The 20,616-nt window shown below is 55.1% G+C and overlaps 3 protein-coding genes across 3 annotated transcripts; all 3 read left to right on the forward strand.

Annotated features, from left to right (window-relative positions):
• The first annotated feature begins 43 nt into the window (after window positions 1-43).
• Window positions 44-2,888, forward strand: CDA (cytidine deaminase). Its single transcript, XM_037382005.1, is given in 5 exon segments — window positions 44-233; window positions 236-406; window positions 959-1,070; window positions 1,329-1,386; window positions 2,044-2,888. Coding segments are annotated over 5 exon segments (597 nt in total). The 5' UTR covers window positions 44-91; the 3' UTR covers window positions 2,158-2,888.
• A 1,148-nt stretch (window positions 2,889-4,036) lies between these two features.
• PINK1 (PTEN induced kinase 1) lies at window positions 4,037-14,638 on the forward strand. Its single transcript, XM_037382151.1, has 8 exons — window positions 4,037-4,363; window positions 6,190-6,501; window positions 7,490-7,593; window positions 9,618-9,800; window positions 10,686-10,849; window positions 11,896-12,023; window positions 12,650-12,886; window positions 13,293-14,638. The coding sequence occupies exons 1-8, from the start codon at window positions 4,052-4,054 to the stop codon at window positions 13,551-13,553; spliced, it is 1,701 nt and encodes a 566-aa protein (XP_037238048.1). The 5' UTR covers window positions 4,037-4,051; the 3' UTR covers window positions 13,554-14,638.
• Window positions 14,639-16,256: 1,618 nt separating this feature from the next.
• On the forward strand, window positions 16,257-19,726 carry AGMAT (agmatinase). The gene is made up of 7 exons (XM_037382154.1): window positions 16,257-16,646; window positions 16,795-16,997; window positions 17,763-17,811; window positions 17,927-18,122; window positions 18,438-18,617; window positions 18,872-18,956; window positions 19,065-19,726. The coding sequence occupies exons 1-7, from the start codon at window positions 16,309-16,311 to the stop codon at window positions 19,175-19,177; spliced, it is 1,164 nt and encodes a 387-aa protein (XP_037238051.1). The 5' UTR covers window positions 16,257-16,308; the 3' UTR covers window positions 19,178-19,726.
• The last annotated feature ends 890 nt before the right edge of the window (window positions 19,727-20,616 follow it).

Below are 20,616 nucleotides of genomic sequence, written 5' to 3' on the forward strand. Positions count from 1 at the left end.
GGACAGCGAAAGGAGGAGGGAAAAACAAAAAAGGGGAACTGGAAAAAATGAGACAGCGGGCGGGGAGGGGACGCGGGATCCCCTGAGCCCGATGCTTGGGAGGTCAGGGCTGCCCCCAGGGATGCTCGCCGGGGTTCGGCACGCTGGGGCGTTATCCCAGCAGGGCTGGCCAGCCTATTTCCCATTCCCAGGCGAGGAAATATTTAACTGCGGCGTCAGCGGGCAGGGCAGGCAGGCGCAGGCATGGAGGGCAGTGGGCAGCGGCTGGCCCCCGCTGCCCCCCCGGGCGAGCGCTTGCAGCTCTTGCTGCGCCGCAGCCGGGAGGCCAAAAACTGTGCCTATTGCCCCTACAGCCGCTTCCCGGTGGGTGCCGCGCTGCTCACCACCGGTGGCGAGATCTTCTCCGGTAAGCCTGGGTCGTGTCATCCCCCCCTTGGGTTTTGGGGCCCTACCTGCAACTCTTTGGCCATGTATGGGGGTGTAGCAGGGTTGATACGGGGCGCTGGTCCCCCCGCCCAGCTGCCTCTTGGCAGCTGCCATCCCAGAGCGAGCCAAAGATCACAACGGATGGGAAAATACAGGAAATAAATAGAGGAAGCGGGTAATGTGCTGGTGAGAGCCCAGGATTGGGTGGTGCGTGCAGAAAAGGGCTTTTCTTTGCAAACTCCTTAAAAATTAATCGGGGTGGTGTGCATGGAAAAGGGCTTTTCTTTGCAGACTCCTTAAAAAATAATCGGGGTGGTGCACATGGAAAAGGGCTTTTCTTTGCAAACTCCGTAAAAAATTAACCGGGGTGGTGCACATGGAAAAGGGCTTTTCTTTGCAAACTCCTTAAAAATTAATCAGGGTGATGTGCACGGAAAAGGGGTTTTCTTTGCAAATACCTGAAAAATAATCTCCCGGAGGGAAGCTGGCAGGGTTCGGGGTGGCTGAGCGGGTGCTGGGGGCTCCTCTGCAGGGTGCAACGTGGAGAACGCCTGCTACAGCCTGGGGGTGTGCGCCGAGCGCACTGCCATCCAGAAAGCCATCTCCGAGGGGCACACCAGCTTCAAGGCCATGGCCATCACCAGGTAAGGGCGTGCCAAGAGCCGGTGCGGCAAGGGACGGGAAGGGGGGGAGGCAGTGGGGAACCCCCCCGTGCGCCCAAGGGGCAGCTTCTGCTGCAGCAGCAGTGGGAGTGGGAGGCAGGGTTTTGCCTGCTTTTTTGGAGGACCTGGGGGGGGAAATCTGGTGTGGCTCTGTATTTATTGGTGCATGAAGGTCTTCTGTAGGTGTCCCCCCTCCTCTCCGACCACCACACTGAGCTCTGTGCCCTTCTCCTTTGGCAGTGACATGGGGGACCACTTCATCGTGCCCTGTGGCGCCTGCAGACAAGTGATGAGAGAGGTGACAGCTCGCACGGGAGCTCTGCATCCCCTGACCCCAGGCATCATCCCCTGACCCCAGGCATCTCCCCCTAAACCACCTGGAGGTGCAAAGTGGGGTTGCAACCCCCCGTCCCTAGCCCCAGGGCCGGCTCCAGGCACTATCCGCTGGGAAGGGGGTATTCCTCCCTGTCCCACGGGAGTGGGACCCCAGTGGGTATCCATTAACTCGCCCTCCCTGGGGGGTTTGATTCCTCCCCGGAGCTGCCAGGTGCAGAGTTTGACCCCACAGCCATCACCTTGGGTCAGGCAAGCCTGAAAGCCGGGGTTTTCCTGCAAAAGCCAAGCGTCCCGCTCTCGCCTTCCTCCTCCCCACGAGCCCCCGGCACCCACAGTCCGCTTTTCAGATGGTTAATATTTAATGGGTCGCAGGGCTCAGCTCAAAGGCTGGATTCAGCAGGTTCAGGAGCACCGGGGCTCACCCTGGGGGGGGCAAACCCACAGGATCTGAGCCTGAAATAGCACTGGGGGAGGTGATGCGGAAAAGCTGACCCACAGTACATGCAGTAAAGGGGGATGCTCCCTGGGAACCCAGCCAAAAAAAAGGGGATTATTTGAGTCATTTGATGGAGAAGCACAGGTTTTGTAGCAGGCACTTGTCGTTCCCGTTCTCCTCCAGTTTGGCACAGACTGGGACGTCTATCTGACCAAAGCGGATGGCACCTATATCGTCAAGCGGCTGGAAGAGCTGCTGCCGCTCTCCTTCGGCCCCGAGGACCTGAAGAAGGTGTGAGCAGCACGGCCGCCTCCGGCTTTGGCCCTTCAGCAGCAGGGAAGGATGGTTTTCCCCAATTTCCCTGGTGTGTAAGCGGCTTTTTGGGAACAATGCAATGGGAAATGCATTTATAGTGTGAAGTTACCTATTCCTCTCACTCATCTTCTGATTCAGCGCCGATTTGCAGACGCTGGCCCTGCTTCACCCTGGGGAAATGGCAAAATCAAATCATAGAAATTCCCTGTTATTAGAAAAGAAGCGTCCAGATATCGCTGTAGGCGAGGGGCAAGTTCACAGATGGAGAAGGGTTTGATGCACCGCTCACGCTCAGGCTTGTTGTTAAAGAAACCACTCCTGAATAATGCAAAATCATTGCTTGGGAATATGCTGAAATCTTCAGCTCTAAATGAGAAGCAAAAGCAAAAAGGAAAAGCTCCATCAACCCCAGCGGTTATTAATAAGCCAGTTCAGATCAGGTGATGTGCTGGGACTGGATGGTTATCACGCCGAGCATGTCATTTGTTCATTTCTCTCCGGCTTGTTTTCTTTGCTTTTATTTCATTTGTGGGGATGAAGAGGGCGAGTTTTGAGGGCTTCTGGAGGGTTTTCTGTCTCCAGAGTAATGCTGTTTGCTGATTGTACTATTAATTTAATTATGCACAATGAAAAACGAATACATTGCATTGCCCAGCCGGTGCTGGGCTGTGTTACTGCCTATGCCCAAGTGAAATAAAAGCGGTCCTGCGTTATCCCTGGTGGCTGCCGCACAGGCAGGGAATGGGAAGGGGGTCCCGGGGCTGCCAGGCAGGGCAGGAGGCTGCTGGCTGTACAGGCAGGACACGACCTGGACCCAGAGTGTGGCCAGGGCAGTGCTGCCTGTGCAGCCAGCGCCTTCCTACCCGGCTGTGCCCCACTGCATCCCACGCTGTGCCCTGCATTGCACCTGGCTGTGCCCTGCTCCCTGCCCTGCTGTGCCCTGCTCCCTGCCCTGCTGTGTCCCACACTGTGCCCTGCTCCCTGCCCCGCTGCGTCCCACGCTGTGCCCTGTATTGCACCCAGCTGTGCCCTGCTCCCTGCCCTGCTGCATCCCACGCTGTGCCCCAGCTGTGCCCAGGGCAGCGCTGTGTTCCGTGCCCTGCTGTGCGCTGGGCTGTGTCCCGCTGTGCGCTGGTTTGTGCCCTGCTGTGCCCCAGGCAGTGCCCTGGCAGTGGCCCAGCCGTGCCCGGGGCAGCGCTGTGCTCCCTGCCCTGCTGGGCACTGACCGGCCTGTGCCCTGCTCCATGTCCAGCCATGCACAAGGCGCACCGAGCCGTGTCCTGCTCCGTGCCCTGCAATGCACCGGGCCGTACCGGGGCTGTGCCTTCCATTGCACCAGGCTGTACCGGGGCCATGCCCTGCCGTGCCCTGGGCTGTGCCCTGCACTGCACCGGGCGGTACCCGGGCTGTACCCGGGCCGTACCGGGCCTGTGCCCTGCTGTGCCCTGCATTGCACCAGGCTGTACCGGGCCGTACCGGGCCCGTGCCCTGCTGTGCCCTGCATTGCACCGGGCTGTAGTGGGCATTACCGGGCCCGTGCCCTACTGTGCCCTGCATTGCACCGGGCTGTAGTGGGCCGTACCGGGCCCGTGCCCTGCTGTGCCCTGCATTGCACCGGGCTGTAGTGGGCCGTACCGGGCCCGTGCCTGGCTGTGCCCTGGGCCACATCGGGGCCATGCTCCCCATTGCACCCTGCCGTACCGGGCCGTACCCGGCCGTGCCCCGCGCTGCCCCGCCCCTCCGCCCCGCCCCCTGCCCCGCCCCCTGCCCGGCCGTGCGGCAGCGTGCGGCGCGTGGGGCCGTGACGTCCAGCCGCACGCGGGTGACGCCCCGCCGCGGCCCCGCCCCCGAGCGCCGCTCAGCTGAGGCGGGCGCAATGGCGGTGCGGCTGCTGCTGGCCCGGGCCCTGCGCCTGCTGACGCGCTGCCGCCCGCCCCGCGGGCCCCGGCCCGAGCCCCCGCCCCAGCCCCCGCCCCAGCTCCGGCCCCGGCTCGCCCCGCCGTGGCGGCCCTGGCTGGCCTGGCTGCCGGCCGCCCGCCGCCTCCTGCGCGGCCCGTGCGGCGGGCTGGCGGCGGTGGCGCGGCGGGGCCGCGGCGGGGCCTGCCTGGCGCTGGCCGTGGCGCTGGGGCTGGCCGAGCCGCGCCTGGAGGAGCAGCGACGGGCCGAGGCGGCGTGCCGCCACATCCAGGTGCGGCGTCCCCAGCCCGGGCCGAGCACTGGGCAGCCCCCTCGGCTCCCTCCGTGACGGGAGGGCTGCTGTGGGGAGCCCCTCGGCACCCTCCGTAGAGGGGGGGTCTTGCTGTGGGGAGTCCTCAGACCCCCTCTGCGGGGGGGTTGTCCTTGCTGTGGGGAGCCCTCAGACACCCTCTTTGGGGGGGGTCCTTGCTGTGGGGAGCCCTTTGGGCACTCTCCATAAAGTGGGATGTCCCTGTGAGGAGCCCCTCGGTACCCTCCATGAGGGGGCCTTGATGTGGGGAGCCCCTTGGCACCCTCCATAAAGCAGGGGGGGTCCCTGTGGGAAGCCCTCAGACACTCTCCATAAAGGGGAGGCAGGTCGTTGCTGTGGGGAACCCCTCAGACACCCCTCATGAAGGGGGGGCCTTGCTGTGGGGAGCCCCGCGGGCACCCTCCGTGAAGGACACGGGGTCCTTGTGGGGAGCCCACCCAGGCAGCCCCAGTGAAGGACACAGGGGGGGCCCTTGCTGTGGGGAGCCCCTCGGGTACACCTTCCCAGCTCCCCCCAAGGAAGGTGGGGCACCGCTATGAGCAGCCCTCAGACACATCCCCAAACTGGGGGCTGCTGTGGGCAGCCCCACAGGCACCTCCTCCTCCTCCCCCAAAACAGGGGAAGCCTCTGGTCAGCAGCCCCTTGGCACCCTAAAACAGGTATCAGGGAGGGTGCTCACTGTGGGGAGCCCCTCACACCCTGTTCCCCCACTAAAGGAGGAGGTCAGGGCCCTGGTGATGGGCGTCCTGTGTCCCAGGAGCCTGGTGTCGAACCCCCAAGTCCGTCACCTCTCCAGGGCAGACTGGGCCAGGCCATGCTGGCAGGGCACCGGTACGGATGGTGCTGAACGTAGTATTTCATGGGTAAAAATAGACATTTGGTGTTCAGAGCCAGCTGTCACCTGCCGCACTAACCAGCAGACAAACACATTCCTGCAGAGGTTTTGCCTTTCCCTGAAGCTTTGTGGGGAACTTTGCCTCCCCTGCCCTTGCTGGGTAGTTAAATTTGCTTTATAAATTTGCTCATCCCCCTTCCACTGTCCCCGAATCTGTGTCCCTTTGCCCCAGGGCACATCCCTAGGCTGGCCGCTGGCAGGTCAGGGTTGTGGCTCGCTGGGGAGTGTGCTGGTTTCTGTCTGTCCAGGTGACAGCTGTGGCACCACCAGACCTGTGGGATCGTGAACACTGGAGTTAAACTCCAGCACAACCCTCCTGTGCTTTGTTTTCTCACATCTCTTTCGATTTCCTCCTCCAGCTTTCTCCTGTGGCCGAGTCACTCTTCCTCAAAATAACTGACCCTTGTACTCAGCCGCCACAAAAGCTCAGGGCATTGTTTTTCCATCTTTTGCTCTTAATTGGATTTTCTTTTAAATGCTGTTTGCCTGATTTATTTATTGAGGGGGAGAAAAGTGTACTAGTGCATCTCTTTTTAGAAGTATTTAATTAGACTTGTCTTTACAAAACATGTTTATGTTCTAGATTAGCAAATGACTCTCGCTCCCCATTCCTCCTCTTCCTGTGCATCTACAGCACCCTTGGAAAGGGCACCTTTGGTAAAGGCCGTTTTAGGGGTAAATCGTTTCAGATAAAAATATATGGGCTGCATATTAGTTTCCCTGTGATTACAGTGATTTGAGCCTAATGGTTAGAGCCTGATTGTGCGTTTTGGGTTGGACCAGCCCAACAGGACGGTAATACTGCTTAAACAGGAAGGGAGTTCTCCTTCGTTGGGAAGTCTTGAATAACCGAGCGGGTTTTTTTATCATTGTGGTTTTGTATTCCTTTCAGACCGTGTTTGTTGGAAAGAACAAGCCGCAGAAAAATCCCCTGAGCTCCTTCCGCTGGCAGGGCTTCAAGCTGGAAGAATATCTCATCGGCCAACCCATCGGGAAGGGCTGCAGCGCTGCGGTGTACGAAGCAGCTATCCCTTTCTCGTGTGATCGTCAGGGCCGTGCGGAGAGCAGCCGTCTTGCCGGGCCGGGGCTGGCTGTGCAGTGCCATCGTGGCTCACCTTCGCAGGCGGCTGGAGAGGAGCCTGTAGAGAAATGCCAGCCAAAAGGGGCTTTTCCATTAGCTATCAAAATGATGTGGAATATTTCGGTAAGCAGTCGGTTCTTAATCTCCTTGTCTGTCACGGGGGAAGTCTGGCTGAAATGTTTAATGTGTAAGTGTTGAAAGAGCAAGTTAGGTAGCACACGATGAGCATTTCAAAACAAAGCTGTTGATATGTGACATTGGAGACATCAGTTGTGAGCGAATGGTCCCAGAGCAAGGTAATTAGCATTCATCATTCCTCTGGAAGTGGCGCTGGGAGCTGCTGCTGGTGTTGTTGGTTATGGAAGTGACGTGTTTTGGAAGAAGAGTTTTTCTGAAGCTGTCTGTAATGTTAAGGTGTAAGACCAGCAAAGCCACCACTGCCAGTGCTTTAGGAATCAGTGTCCTGGTCAGTGTCAGGACAGAGAGAGATTTTCTCCTGCAAAGGGTGGCCGGGGTGTGAGTGAATGGTCGCAGGGGGGTGGACAGTAGCCTGTGTCTGGGTCCCCTTGCCCCTTGTGAAGTGAATGGATGAGAGCTGTGCTCACGTTTCCCAGCCTGGGTGACTGTCTGATCCGGCCCTTCAATGGGGTTGTTCCACACTTAAAAAAAACAACACCTGGCTTTTCCTGTTGAAGAGGTTTTGTGGCACTTGATGTGACAAGTGGGTATTCTAAGGGAGTCTTCCCAAACACCAGCATCTGAAATCCCTTGGGCTCCAGGAATACACCGGCATTTAGCTGTGGGCTTTTCTGGTCAGGTTTTGAAGTTGAACACAAGTGTTAGCGTATAGCTCAGGGTGCTAAGAGTCGAGGGTGTGTTTGAAGAGACAAACAGATTTCTTTCTGCAAGCAAGGCCTTGACACATCCCTTGCCAAATTATTTAAGTCGTTCATTGCCTGCCCTGATTTTCAAAGTAGAGAAGAGAGTCCCTTCAATCTACTCTCAGTTGATTCAGATACAGCACCCGCGTCAGGATTATCTGCTTTCCGTCTGTATTGAGGCTGAATGCTTTTTCAGCTTAAACCACTGTGGTGTCTAATTGCTGTTGCAGGCTGGTTCATCAAGTGAAGCCATCCTCGATGCGATGGGCCGAGAGCTTGTTCCAGCCACGGGGGTTGCCTTAGCTGGGGAATATGGAGCTGTCCCTGGCCGCAGGTACAGTCATTGTGGAAAACGGTGGCGGTTCTGAAATGTTGACCTGCTGATTTTATCCGTCCTTTCATTTTGCGGCACATCTGTACTGTTAAGCAGGTGGCCAGAGGTTTCTATAATAGTTCCTGAAAGTAGATAAACCCGAAGCCTTGGCATTATTAATGGCTTGGGGGGGCACGTCAATGTGTTCTGTCTGAACGACAGTGCCTGCAGAAGTGCTGCATGCCTCAAACACCGTGTGGGGATGGGTTGCTGGCTGCTGCGGGGCGTTTTCTCCAGGGTGCGTTTCTCCAGCACGGTTAGGAAACTACACAGCACCAGCGCTGTTCGAACAGTGATTTAGCACAGCCTCGTTGAGTCTGAGGAGCAGATTGTGGCACGGCGGGTTGGCCTGCGGGGAATTTCTGCAGCTGAACTGTACCAGCTCGGCTGGTGTAGTAGTCCAGAAGCATGTCAGAAAAGTAAGCGCCAAAAAATGGGGAACTGGTTGGGGTCCTGCCAGCGGTCTGATGGGCAACGGTGGCCAGGCACTTGTCTGCCCTGTGCCTTAGTTTCCCCATGTGTAAAAAGCATCAATATCTGTAGAGTTAAAGGCTGTGAGGAGCTGCTTCTGATTAAACATCATTTAAATATGTGCATCGTGGTGCTTTTTAATTACAGAAATATACACCCACAATTGGTAACAATGTGACTGTATTAAATATCAGACAATTTGTAACACGATTTGACTGTACTGTTTTAGAATGGGTTTGGCTGTAAAATGGTTGCTGCTGGGCAGGGAGGTTGAAACTATTCTCCTGTGAGGAAACGGGTGAGAAAGAAAATGGAAAATGACTCAGTTTCTACTCTTTCACCTCAGTGAGAAGTGAGCAAACAGCATGAAGGTGGGAAATTGCATGGAAACTTTTTAAGTTCTCTCGAGTGCACTATCATTGTTCAAAAATGCATCTTTTTGTTCGATTTGAAACAATGGAGTCTGCAGTCCAGATTGTCTGATTTAAATTTCAAATACATCTCAGCTGCCAATACAAATGAATAATGAATGCTGTGCGGTACGTCGCTAGCTGGGAATGAGACTGAGCAGCCAAAGGGGTATTTGACATTCAGGGGATGAGAGGGGAGAGCGAGCTGTTTGGCAGATAGATAGGTAACCTGCCTTTCATTGTAGCGAGTGCTTCCTGCCCGTGCCCCAAAACAGAGGGTCTCAATTGATAAGCCTCGTGTGAAGCTGACCTTTATTTTCCGTCTAAGAAAGTAATAGTGTTTGGAGTTCGTTTCCTCTAAAGCTGCTGTTCCAGTTCTTTTTGAACTCAGAAGCAGCCTGTGACTAGCTCTGCCTTTGTTAGCGGCATGGGAAGGGCTAGCAGGGTTTGAATAAAATGAAAGGCTGCATGTTATGTGTAAGGGGTTCCGGCAAAGCTTCGTTCGCAGCGCAGGTAAAGCACCAGTATTCCCTGTTCAGCCATCATATATAGGGAAATCCAGTTACCACAGGGTCCTCCTGACAGCTGGGGTGCAGTCTTGGTCTGCATGCCCTCCCCGCTGGTGCATCAGCAGACGGTGCTGCCCTGATGGTGACAGTTTTGTTTGCTGTGGGAAGTGCCGGGGTAGATTCTGAACTGTGGAGAAAGTGCTGGGAGCCACCCGCTGCTGCAGCGGATCTGCTCGGGCTGTGGGCACTTCGCATCAGCGTGGGAACCACTGGGCTGAGGCGCTGCCTGGGACGTTGGCCGTGAGGGCAGGGAGGTTGCTGTCCGTGTGGCTTCTGGCTGAAGGGTTTCCAGGAGGTGAATGTTTGAATATTTGCTTAATGTGCAGTCCTGTAATCTGTACTGAGCAGCCTTAATGCTCTCCCTGATAAGGCTTTCACTGCAGAATAAACATGTTTGCACGCTGCTCTGGAACCTGTTGGGGGGGAGGACAGGCTGCATTAAGGAAAAGTTGTTCCAGAAAGAGCAGAGATGTGTCTGTGATACATGAGATCTGACCAGGAGACCGATGTAATCTGTATTTATACTTTTGCACAGAAAACCCATCCCTGGGAGGAAGAAGTTGCAACCTCATCCGAATATAATCCAGGTGATCCGAGCGTTCACATCCTCTGTCCCTTTGCTGCCCGGAGCCTTCGCAGACTATCCTGATGTTCTTCCATTAAGCCTGAATCCCAGAGGGATCGGTCATAGCCGCACGCTCTTCTTGGTGATGAAGAAGTAGGTAGAGAGAAGCTTGTTAACGTGACTTGGGCTTTTCATGAGACAGCCCGGCGGGGCTGCGTATTTGGCTGTGACACGGGTCCTTGCAAAGATCTGGCTCGGGCTGCTGCCAAAAAGCAGAGTACACTCTTGGAAATGTCTCCTAAGACTTGTTCCAAGTCCTTGAGATTTTAACTCATTTGACAATGAAGACAAGCCATTCTTTTTAACCATGGCCCCAAATTAAAGTAAGAAGTGAGGAGCTTGTGCCCATTATTGTCTGCCCTTCTAAGTCTGAACTTCACCCCTAGTCTGAACACGCCGCTATAGACAGAGTAGAATCAGTAATGAGATTTATTAGCACTTGGCATCTCTGGCTTTCTCAGTCAGGTTTTGGTTTTGAATGGGTGTTGCGGTGGTGTCGACATAAAAGCACCTTCTGTTTCCCTCTCTTTTGTTCTGCCTTCGTCTGGAGAAGCGCCCTGTCCTCTCTGTATTTCATGAATATGTGCTTTCTCCTGATGGGCACGTCTCCTCATTTTGTGCATACGATCTGTACTAGGAATCTGCCTCCTCTTGTGGGCAAAATATAACACCAGTACATAAAACCAGCAGGAATGACCACAGTCTACCTGGAGCCCCTCGCCCCGCTGTTTAAGAGGCTTCTTTTATTTGTCGTTGTTGAACTTGGGCGAGAGTGCCAAAAATTCAGTGGTGGGTGGTGTTGCAAAAGAGAGGATTTGAGAACAGCGGGCGGGGGAGTGGGGTCAGGGTGAGGCTGGGAGCTGGGAAGGCATCGCAGAGGTCAGGAAGAGTGTGTCACCAGCCAGCCAGCGCTGAGGTTGAGCTGCCAGCGATAAGCTTCTGAGGTGCTAATTCAGAGGTGTTCCTTGTTCTAACTAGTTACCCGTGCACGCTGCGCCAGTACCTGAGGGAGAGCAGTCCAGATGTTTGTCTCTCCACGATGATGATTTTACAGCTCTTGGAAGGTGTGGACCATCTTGTGCGACACGGAATAGCACACCGAGACCTGAAGTCTGACAACATCCTGGTTGAATTTGATTCCGGTACGTAGATTGCTGAGTATAAATGCCAATTGAGTCCTGCACCAAAGCGATGCAGTTGCGTTGCTGTGCGGGGAAATCCTACCCAGGTGTGTGTTTGGGGGAAAACCAAGCGCCAAACCCTTTGAAGAATCTTGGGTTTAGTTTTTAGCTTACTGCTTGCTGTCACTGCAGTGCTGGGAAGTCATTTATCCTGTCTGTGCCTCAGGTTTTGGATCATTAAAAGGGACTTGAAAGGAGCTGTAATCAGGTGGCGAGAGGCAGCGTATTGCTGAGGGGACACGTTACCCAAGCCCAGTGAACATTGGCTGGAGCAGATGGGTGTATAATAATGGCGCATTTGTGATGCTGGAGGTGCCTTTGCTTCAGGCTCTCAGCTCTGGCACCTCTCACTAGCCCAACAGCACAGCGCGGTTCTTAAAATCCCTCCTTACAGTCAGGGTAATAGTGGTGCACCCTGGGATGATGAAACATTGGTTGGAAGGCAAGGGAACTGACAGCGTTAAAGCCAAAAGCAGCATTTTCATCAGTACTTGTTCTGTCAGCCTCTGAGCTCAATTTTCATTATCTCAGCTCTTTTTTGGTGTGATTGAGATGTAAATGGGCAGGAACCAACAGCAGGCAGCCAGATCTGTGTGATTAGGAGGTGAGTAGATTGAGCAGTACGAGGGAGTGAGAGAGAGAGGCTACTGGAATCACAGCCTCCCTTCCCTGGGACAGGCCTGACAGGCAGACAGGACGGAGGATTCCCTGTCCTCTCTCCACCTGGCTGAATGCAGTGACTTAAGGGCTTGGGGGGAACGATGATGAGCTCCTGCCTGGCGCAGCAGGCGTGTCTCCTCTGTGACCACCCCACCTGCCCGGGTGCCCTCGCCTAACACGTACAAGGCTCTGTGAGCAGAACCAAACAATAAAGAGGACGATGGTTCGTGTAGCTGAGTTAAAGCTGGCCTACCCTGCCTCAGATCTGCTTTTTTAAACTAAAATAGGTGGGTCAGAAGACTCTCTCTCTGTTCATATGACTGAATGCTAACCTGTGTCATTTGCAGCTGGCTGCCCCTGGCTGGTGATCACGGACTTCGGTTGCTGTTTGGCAGATGAAACCATCGGCTTGAGACTGCCTTTCACCAGCTCTTATGTGGATCGGGGTGGCAACGGCTGTCTTATGGCACCTGAGGTGGGTGTCAAACGGACACCTTGAGCTCTGAAAGGTGAAATGTAGTCAGTCGGTGTTATGAGGCAGAATCGACCTTTCCCGCAAAGTTTACTCTTCAGTCTGTTCTCGGGGCCCCTTTCTGTGTAGCTGTTGAAGAAGTTTACACAGCAGTCCTTGTGTGGTGACAGTAGGCTTTGTGAAATTATTTATAGTTCCTTTTTACTTCTCTGATGATAACCATAATAAAAGCGAGGATGCCCTTAACTGTCTGCTTGACCTGGAGCTCCTTGCCTTGCATTGCTTAAGTGCTGGTGCAGGTTTGGTTGTTCATCTGCCTGTCTCCTGTCCATCTCCAATCCCACTGTGACATAGGCCTTGGGACTCTGTGAACACCAGTCAGGGGCAAGGACTAAAGCCTAGGCGTGATGACAGAACTCCTCCTGGTGTCCCGCTGGGTTGAGCACTGCCAAAGGCTTTAGAGCATGCCATAGGCAGTATTTACACCAGAGATTTAGATGAAACCTAGCTTTGGTTTCAGTCTCTCTCAGTTTATTGGAGTGGAAATGCTGACTCGACCCTTGAGAATTAGTTTTAGCACAGAGCCCACCCTAGAGCTGTTTATTTGAACATCCCCATCTCTGTGACAGGTGATCACAGCATCACCGGGTCCAGGCACGGTCATCAACTACAGTAAAGCCGATGCTTGGGCTGTTGGAGCAATCGCCTATGAAATCCTTGGCTTGCCCAATCCTTTCTACGGCCACGGGGAATCGGCTCTGGAGAGCAGAAGTTACCGTGAAGACCAGCTGCCAAGCCTGCCCAATCATGTGCCCCTTGAGGTGAAGCAAGTGATAAAGATGCTACTTCGGAGGGATCCCAACAAGGTAAGAAACCCAGTGTCTTGAAGAAGTCGCCTGGCTGGTCTTGGGGAGGGAGTACTTGTAGATCCTTTTGCCTGGAGGGCCATGGCTGCAGGACTGCAATCCAGATAGTCACTGCAGTGTAGGTAACAATCAAAGAGCCACGCAGAGTCTTTGCTGAAGTATAGTGTGGCCCCTCATGTGTGGTGTGGAGTAGTTTCAGGGATTTCAGCAGATGTTTCTGTTGCGGAACTGAACCTTGAACTGGAAGGTTCCATGCAGCTGCCTGATTTCAATAGTCACAAAGAGCTTTTGAATCGTGGTGCCTTGGAGGAGGCCCAGGGGGCTTTGGCAGCGTAGGTGCTGCAGGCAAGTGATGGGATGTGAGTGCAGCAGGATCTGCTTATCTTCCCCCTCCTTCCTTTTGCAGAGATTGTCTGCTCGAGTTGCTGCTAACGTGCTTCACCTGAGCCTCTGGGGTGGCAGTGTCCTAGCATCCACGACCCTGAAGGCCGACCAGATGATCACCTGGCTTCTCTGCCAGTCTGCGGCCGCTCTGCTCACAGAAGGACTGGTGGACAATAGGCGGGTAGAAACCAAAATGAAGATGTGCTTTTTGGCAAACCTTGAGTATGAAGACCTCTGGGCAGCAATATTCCTGTTGCTGGCCTGGAGAAGCCGCTCTGGGTGAAGAGTCCCATCTGAGACTCGGCCACGCTACAGATAAATGGCACTTTCTAAAGGCACGTGGGAGTCTGTCTTTTCTGTCTGCCTGGAGTCCTGTAGTGCTTTAGGGAACAAAAGTGCAGGCCTGCGTTTAAGAGGTCGAGTTTATCTCTAGCAAGCATTAGTACACGCTGCTTTTCTCTCCCTGCTAGAGGAACTGCCCTTGCTTCTCAGTCTCTCAGTGTGAGGGCGTGCGGACTGTGCAGGTGTCCTGAGGTACGTGGTTGGTTTTGCTTGCATTCGGGAGCTCTTAAGTGATTCTCAATCGTGTGTTGACCAAAGCGATTTCCCTTTCGGAAGAGGGGGCGTGTGGGAGGAGGCACTGTCGGGCTGCTCGTTAAACGGAAGCATCATGGGTTTCAGCACTACACTGAGAAAGCCGAGCTGACAAAGGGACGCACGATCTTTCTTTTCTTAGGAAGACCAGCGGTGGTCTTGAGATGGTAATCCTCTGCAGCCACAGGGTCTTGCTATAAAATTACAGCCTAAAAGCCTCCTCAGCGAGGTGCTGCCTGGTGACGTCAGCGTCAGGAGCCGTTTGCTTCTTACGGCAACGCACCATTCAATACCTCACCAGTTGCATGCGAAATAGCAGAAATACATTGAACTCAGAACCCACTTACATGGGTTTCCTGATTGTGGTCGTGTGGTGACTGCTGCCGCGGGGTCCAAGGCTGAGTCAAACCAGTTAGGGATAATAGTGCAAATGAAAGGGCGCTGAGCAGCAGTGCCTGCTTAAAGAGTTTAGTGTGATGCTCTGCTCTCTTAACGACCTTTTATTTTTCTCTGTTGAAGTAATACCCTTTGGTTGGGCAGGGCAGGAGACAGATGTTTGAACAACAGCAGTGGTGTTTATGAAAACAACATTTGAATGCATAGCCCTGTTTATGAAAACAACATTCGATTTGTAGTTGTGTTTATGAAAACAACATTTGATTTCAGTCGTGTTTATGAAAACAACATTCGATTTCATGTCTATTGCAGTATTCAGAGGAAATGGGGAGAATGTTATGTATGCTTGTTGCACAATAAATTGAAGATGAAGCTCTGCTGCTGAGTGGGTCTCTAAATGTAGTTCATCTCCGTTCGGTGGAGGTGGGCTTTAGGCTGGTGGAGGCCTCGGGCCCAACATGGCCCTGGTTCAGCGGTGTCTTAAAAGATCGTTCAGCTCTTTCCAATGCTGCCTGTGGAACGTGTCATTTTATTCCACCAAACGGAGTTTCCCGAAGAGGAACGGACCTTGCCTTGTGAACCTGCCTGTTTGGTACTCTTCTGAATGGTAAAACACTGCCTGCTCCTGTAGTTTGTGGGTCGATGACAGTGTGTGTCGAACAGCTGATATCCCTAACCCTCATGCAGTAACATGCTATCAGGATCTTGCATGCTGAAACAGCACCTAGTTCAGCAGTGGTGCAAAGCCACCTGCTGGGGACTGGCCCTGCTCATTTTGCCTTGGGCACAGCACGCTGCTGGGGCTGTAAAGAAGGCTCAGCAAAGAGCACAGAGCCTGGGAAATCGTGGGAAGTGAGCTCTTTGGGGAAAAAGCTGCAGCAAAAGAACATTTTTTAATATTGGTCTGACCCCAGCCAAAGCTGCTACTGCTTTTTCTCAGGTGCTGAGTTCTCGCAGCACACTCTTAGCTGGGATGGCTGCCTCGGGTTTGTGAGCTCGGTGCCTGTGTCTAGCAGCGAGGCCTGTTCCCCGGGCACTGCCTCTGGAGCTCTTTGAAGAGTAAATACTGTCGCTTTTCTGGCAGGTCTCCGCTCTGTCCTCTCTTTCTGGCGGTCTGCAGCGTGGGGAGCTCAGCAAGGCGCAGCTCTGCCTTGTTGACATGCAGTGTCTTCCCTTGTCCCTGCAGTACGGGGCACGGAACACGTGTTCCATAAGCAGCTGGAGGGAGCAGGCTCGCTGCTGTGCACCTGCTCTGGCGCGTTCCCTTGCCTCTGCCTTTCCCTGTCTCTCCGGGGTCCCATTGCTGCAGAGTAGGGAGCAGCATGCGGAGCTGGAGCCGTCTGATTTCAAGTGTGTCAGTACTAGGCCAACCAGGGATCAGATGGATCGAATGGTGCTGGTTACCTCCAGGCATTAAGGAAACTTGCTCCCCCTGGAAATCATTTCATCTCTGTCCTCAAAAATGGCCTAAAACACTTGTCCTGCAGCACTGCCGCCGGTTTTTAAATCCCCGTTAGTTTCTCCTTTGCGTTTTGTCTGTCGACAGTTCTGTTGAGGTTAAACTTATTTTTGTTTTCTTTCCCTGCCTGCCTTTCATTAGTGAGACATTTTTATGATTTTTCAGCATTTGTGGCGCTTTTGTAAAGCGTGGTTTAACGGTATATGCTGTTAATGCAACAAATGCTGCCTCACTTTTCTGCATGTGCCTGGAGGGAGCAAAACTGGACCGTTGCCCAGCACGTCCCAGCATGTCCCTCTTGCCCTGTTGTGCTAATCCCTAGGCAGGCGCTTGTCGGAGACAGGCTGTGGTGTTTGTTCCCGGTGCTGGCTGGGAAGCAGAGCAGGCGTTGGGAAGCGGGGATGGAAGGCCAGGAGGAGGACCTCGGGGGGCTGACCCAGATCTCTGCCCCTGCCCGAGCGGTGGGGTGTCCGGCTGCACTTTGAACCCCGGGGAGGGTGGCGGGCGCTCTGCCCGCCCGCGGTGTTTGAGGTGAGACAGAACAGGCTCTGCTGCGTGTGGGGCTGAGGGTCGGAGCCCGTGGGGCAGGATGAGGACCCTGCTCTGGGCTGGCTGCAGCCAGCTGCTGCCCCGGGAAGCCGGGCCCCACGCTCGCAAGCTGGCTGCGGTGGCCGCCCCACGCTGCGGCCCCTGGCCCTCGCCTGTTCTGGCCACCTCTGGCTCCTCGCCCAGCGCGTCCCCAGGGCACAGGGCCCCTCGCCGCTGGGCCTCGCGGTTCAACATTCCCCCCAGTGCCCTCTCGGTGGCCCGGCCCGCGGGCGTCTGCTCTATGATGAAACTGCCCGTTCAGGGGTCGGCAGAGGGACTGGACGCAGCTTTCGTTGGTGTCCCTCTGGACACGGGCACGTCCAACCGGCCAGGAGCCAGGTAAGGACTCGCCGCAGTGCCTGGGGAGCCGGTGCTTCGCTCCAGCCAGCCAGCACGGCTCCTCTGGGGAGAGGGGTGCTGGGCACACGGCGTGGGCGGCAGCTCTGCCCAGCAGCTTTTCTTACCCAGCTGCGCTGTCTCTCCCCAGGTTTGGCCCACGTCAGATCCGGGCTGAGTCGGCGATGGTGAGGAGATACAACGCCAGCACGGGGGCAGCGCCTTTCGACTCCCTGCAGGTGGCTGACATCGGCGACGTGAACGTGAACCTCTACAACCTACCCGACAGCTGCCGCTTCATCCGAGAGTCCTACCAGAAGATCGTGGCCTCCGGCTGTGTGCCCCTCACCTTGGGTAAGGAGCCTGCGTCCCCCTGCCGTGCCACCGCGTGCCTGCTTGTCCGAACTCCCTCTTTTCCCCACCTCATCCAGTCGGAACGTGATAGAAGGTGAGCGATGAATCTGTCCCTGGCACGAGGCGTTGTGCTGTATTTACAGGCCCTCTGCTGAAATGGCTGCCAGTAGTGATGCCTCCTGCGCTGTGCCAAAAAGGAGGAGGGTGGGTCAGCTGAGAGGCCCTGTCAGTGTTCCCCAGCCAGCACAGCCTGGAGCTCAAGGGAAGGCAATCAGCGACACGCTTTCTGTGTCCTGTTGCACAGGACCCAAAGCAAGAGCAGCCTGTGTCCCTCTGGAAAGCCTCGAGCTCGAGCGAGTGCCCGGCAGTGTGCCGCTTTGTACAAGGCGTGCTTTGGGCGCCTGTTCAAGCTTCCAGCTGTCACAGCTTGGCATCACTGAGTGAAGTGAGTGTAGAGAGTCACGAGGGGCAAATCATCAGTTACAGCATCCTCAGAAGTGAATCAAGCACCTACTTAAAAGCCTGGTCAAGTGTCCCGCTCCATGAGCTGCGGCTGCCGGCAGTGGTGCGTCTCTGGTCCTCCTGAGGAGGGAGGAAGCAACCTGCACATGGGATCCTCAGGTTTTCCTTCGGGAGTGAAGCCCTAGGGTGTAGAAACAAGTGCAGGATTAATGGAGTTGGGGGGGAAAATTGCCTGGGAAGAAACATAGTGAGCGCTAAGCACCTCTTGCAGGGCTTCACACCCTCTTGCCTGTCCTGTTGTAGGTGGAGATCACACCATAACCTACCCCATCCTGCAGGCTGTGGCAGAAAAGTAAGTTGCTAATTTGGAGATGTAGATTAAGGACCTGGGAAGGAGCCTCAGGAAGGCTCATGGCAGGGCCATTGTGCACGGGATGGGGATTAACACAGCCACCTGTCTCGACTAGGCATGGTCCCGTGGGACTGGTGCATGTGGATGCTCACACCGACACCGGGGACAGAGCCCTGGGGGAGAAGATCTACCACGGGACCCCATTCCGGCGCTGCGTGGAGGAAGGGCTGCTGGACTGCAGCCGCGTGGTGCAGATCGGCATCCGAGGCTCCTCTTATGACCCCGACCCTTACCAGTACTGCCGGGAACAGGTAAGCTCAGCCATGGGCCTGTGCCAAGAGTTGCTTTCTTTCCCTGCCACTGATATTCCCATGTCATTAATATTCCCTTAGCATCAGCTGGGTAAGAAATGTCTTTTCTGCACCCTGTCCCATGCCAGCAGCTTGGCCCACAAGACAGGTGTTCCCGGCCCACCGAGCCGTTAGTTGAGCGGCGTGTGCGAAAGCCGAGCTGTGGGCACTCTGCAGCTTGGCCCTGCGCTGAGGATTTATCCTGATGGGGCAGGGGATGCTGCGCTCTGCCAGCCTTCCCTGAGCGCACACCCACGTGTGTCCGTGTGCCCGCAGGGGTTCCGGGTGGTCCTGGCTGAAGAGTGCTGGCTGAAGTCCCTGGGGCCACTGATGGAGGAGGTGAGGAAGCAGATGGGGGAGCAGCCGGTGTACATCACTTTTGATATCGATGGGCTGGACCCTGCCTATGCCCCTGGCACCGGGACACCGGAGGTGGCTGGGCTCACACCCGCACAGGTAAGGGGGCGCAGCTTCCTTCCCCCCGTGGGACAGGGACCTTTTTGTGCCCGTTAGGGGAGGTCATAGCACCAGTGCAGGGTTAGGGAGGCCGGGGAGCATTTCGTAGGGGTCATGAGGAAGGGAAATGTTGAACTAGTGAGGTTTGGTCTGTAGAGGTTGGGTTTCCTTGTCTGTGTATGGGGAAAGCAGAGCCCTGGACTGGCCCACTAGGTCAGGTGCGCTTCCTGATCCCAAAGCTGTTTTCTTCCCAGGCTCTGGAGATTATTCGTGGCTGCAAAGGACTGAACTTAGTGGGATGTGACCTCGTCGAAGTTGCACCCATGTACGACATCTCTGGTGAGTCTAAAGATGGTTGGCAGTAAAGAGGTGTGCCTGGCCGGCAGCTGGACAGCGGTTGCGCATTCATGGCTTGGGGTTCCCCCCCCCCTTTCTGTCGCCTCTCAGGGAATACAGCCCTCCTGGCGGCGAATCTACTGTTCGAGATGCTGTGCGCCCTCCCCCGAGTGCAGACAGTGCGAGGGCAGCTCCCACCTGCCCCAGGGGCAACGCGGCTCTGACCCTGGCCATGGCTTTCGGGTCCCGTTCCCCTTGACTGGTTGCAGCCAACGTGGGCTTTGCAGTGAGGAATAAATGCCACTTGCTACTAAAAAAGGTAATTTTAATCTGAGAAACTGTTAAGTAAAGTAGCAGATGGGTTTGAACAGCCCATTTTAACAAGGGTGGCTGTAGCTTTTGAGTTTACCTGGGAAAGGAAAAGATGAGGCTAATGGTGTTTCACCTGTGCTCTCACCACTGGAATCGCTCACCTGGCTCTTAGGGGGGCGCATGGCAGAACCGCCACGGGTAAAAAGTTTCTCCCATTAAGATGCAGCAGCAGGACAGTGAACGCAGAGGAAGGGAGAGCAGCCGCAGGTGGCCTGGGACTTGTTCTGAGAACAGGGGGATACCCGACTCAATTGCCTGCGGGGATAACCAGGCATCTCCTGCAGCAGGAGCAGTGTAATTGCTCTGGGAGTTTCTGAGCTGACGTGGAGGTGAGGTTAGTTTGTACGTGGAAACACAGAGCCACCTCATCACACATTAAAATAGTTTATTTTGGTTGCGAATCTGTAATCGTCTTAAAACAAAACATCAGTGCCCGTTCACAAATACAAAAAAAAAAAAAAAGACAAAAAAAAAAAAAGACAAGTTTGCCAAATAAGTTAATTCTCCCCCCCTTTCCCAGTATCAAAAGTGCAAAATATGTACCTAATTTTCAGTCCTACTTCTCAGGCTGCCTTAGCATGCTAGTTCCTGGCAGGCTTTCGGTGAACAGCACCGCTCCGTACAGGGAGGAGGTTTGGTACCACCTTTAGCCCCGGGGGGGCTGCACCCCTTTGCTTCTGAGCAGTGTGCAAGCGCTTGGACCTCCCTCGAATAGTCCACCAGGACTGAATTTCCTCCGTCTTTGGATGACGAACCACCGCGTGTGTAACGGAACCGCAGGTGCGCTTTGCTGATGATATGTTATGATACGGGTCGAGCGCCGCTGGAGGTGGGGGGGGGGAAATTACCGGGGGGGGCGATGGCTCGCAGTTGCTGAGGGAGGGCGGACATATCCTGGGCGTACGTGGCCTCTGGCCACACTCTCCTACAAGAAAGAAGCACCCATTGCTCTGCAGCGGGCACCAAAGCTCACCGAACGAGGGGTTTAGAACAGTTTGGCGTTTGCTTCAGCCCACAAAACGTTTCTCCGTCAAAGGGCGACAGGAGCCAAGCTGGTCTGACCTGGTTAAACAGGAGCTGTGCTCCCATTCCAGCTGCAGCCGGCAGGGCCGGAGTGCCGCAAGCACCCCTTAACCAAAACTCCGTCCTGAAGGGGAGGTGGTTACCTTTGCTAAAAACAAATAATTGAAAAAATGATTCCAGCAAGTGGGCGGCGTGCGACCTGTATTTTGAAGGCCCAAGGGCTTTCTCTTTGTACTTGGGGCAGGGCTGAATTCCCTGGCTGTAGCAC

This window comes from Falco rusticolus, chromosome 3 (genome assembly GCF_015220075.1).
Source record: "Falco rusticolus isolate bFalRus1 chromosome 3, bFalRus1.pri, whole genome shotgun sequence".
NCBI classification, from domain to species: Eukaryota; Metazoa; Chordata; class Aves; order Falconiformes; family Falconidae; genus Falco; species Falco rusticolus.

Coding starts and splice junctions, on each gene's coding strand:
- PINK1 (XM_037382151.1), top strand. CDS start 4,052: ATGGCGGTGCGGCTGCTGCTGGCCCGGGCCCTGCGCCTGCTGACGCGC. Junction 6,502..7,489: donor AAATGATGTGGAATATTTCG/GTAAGCAGTCGG, acceptor TTGCTGTTGCAG/GCTGGTTCATCAAGTGAAGC. Junction 12,887..13,292: donor TTCGGAGGGATCCCAACAAG/GTAAGAAACCCA, acceptor TTCCTTTTGCAG/AGATTGTCTGCTCGAGTTGC.
- AGMAT (XM_037382154.1), top strand. CDS start 16,309: ATGAGGACCCTGCTCTGGGCTGGCTGCAGCCAGCTGCTGCCCCGGGAA. Junction 16,647..16,794: donor TCCAACCGGCCAGGAGCCAG/GTAAGGACTCGC, acceptor GTCTCTCCCCAG/GTTTGGCCCACGTCAGATCC. Junction 17,812..17,926: donor CTGCAGGCTGTGGCAGAAAA/GTAAGTTGCTAA, acceptor TGTCTCGACTAG/GCATGGTCCCGTGGGACTGG.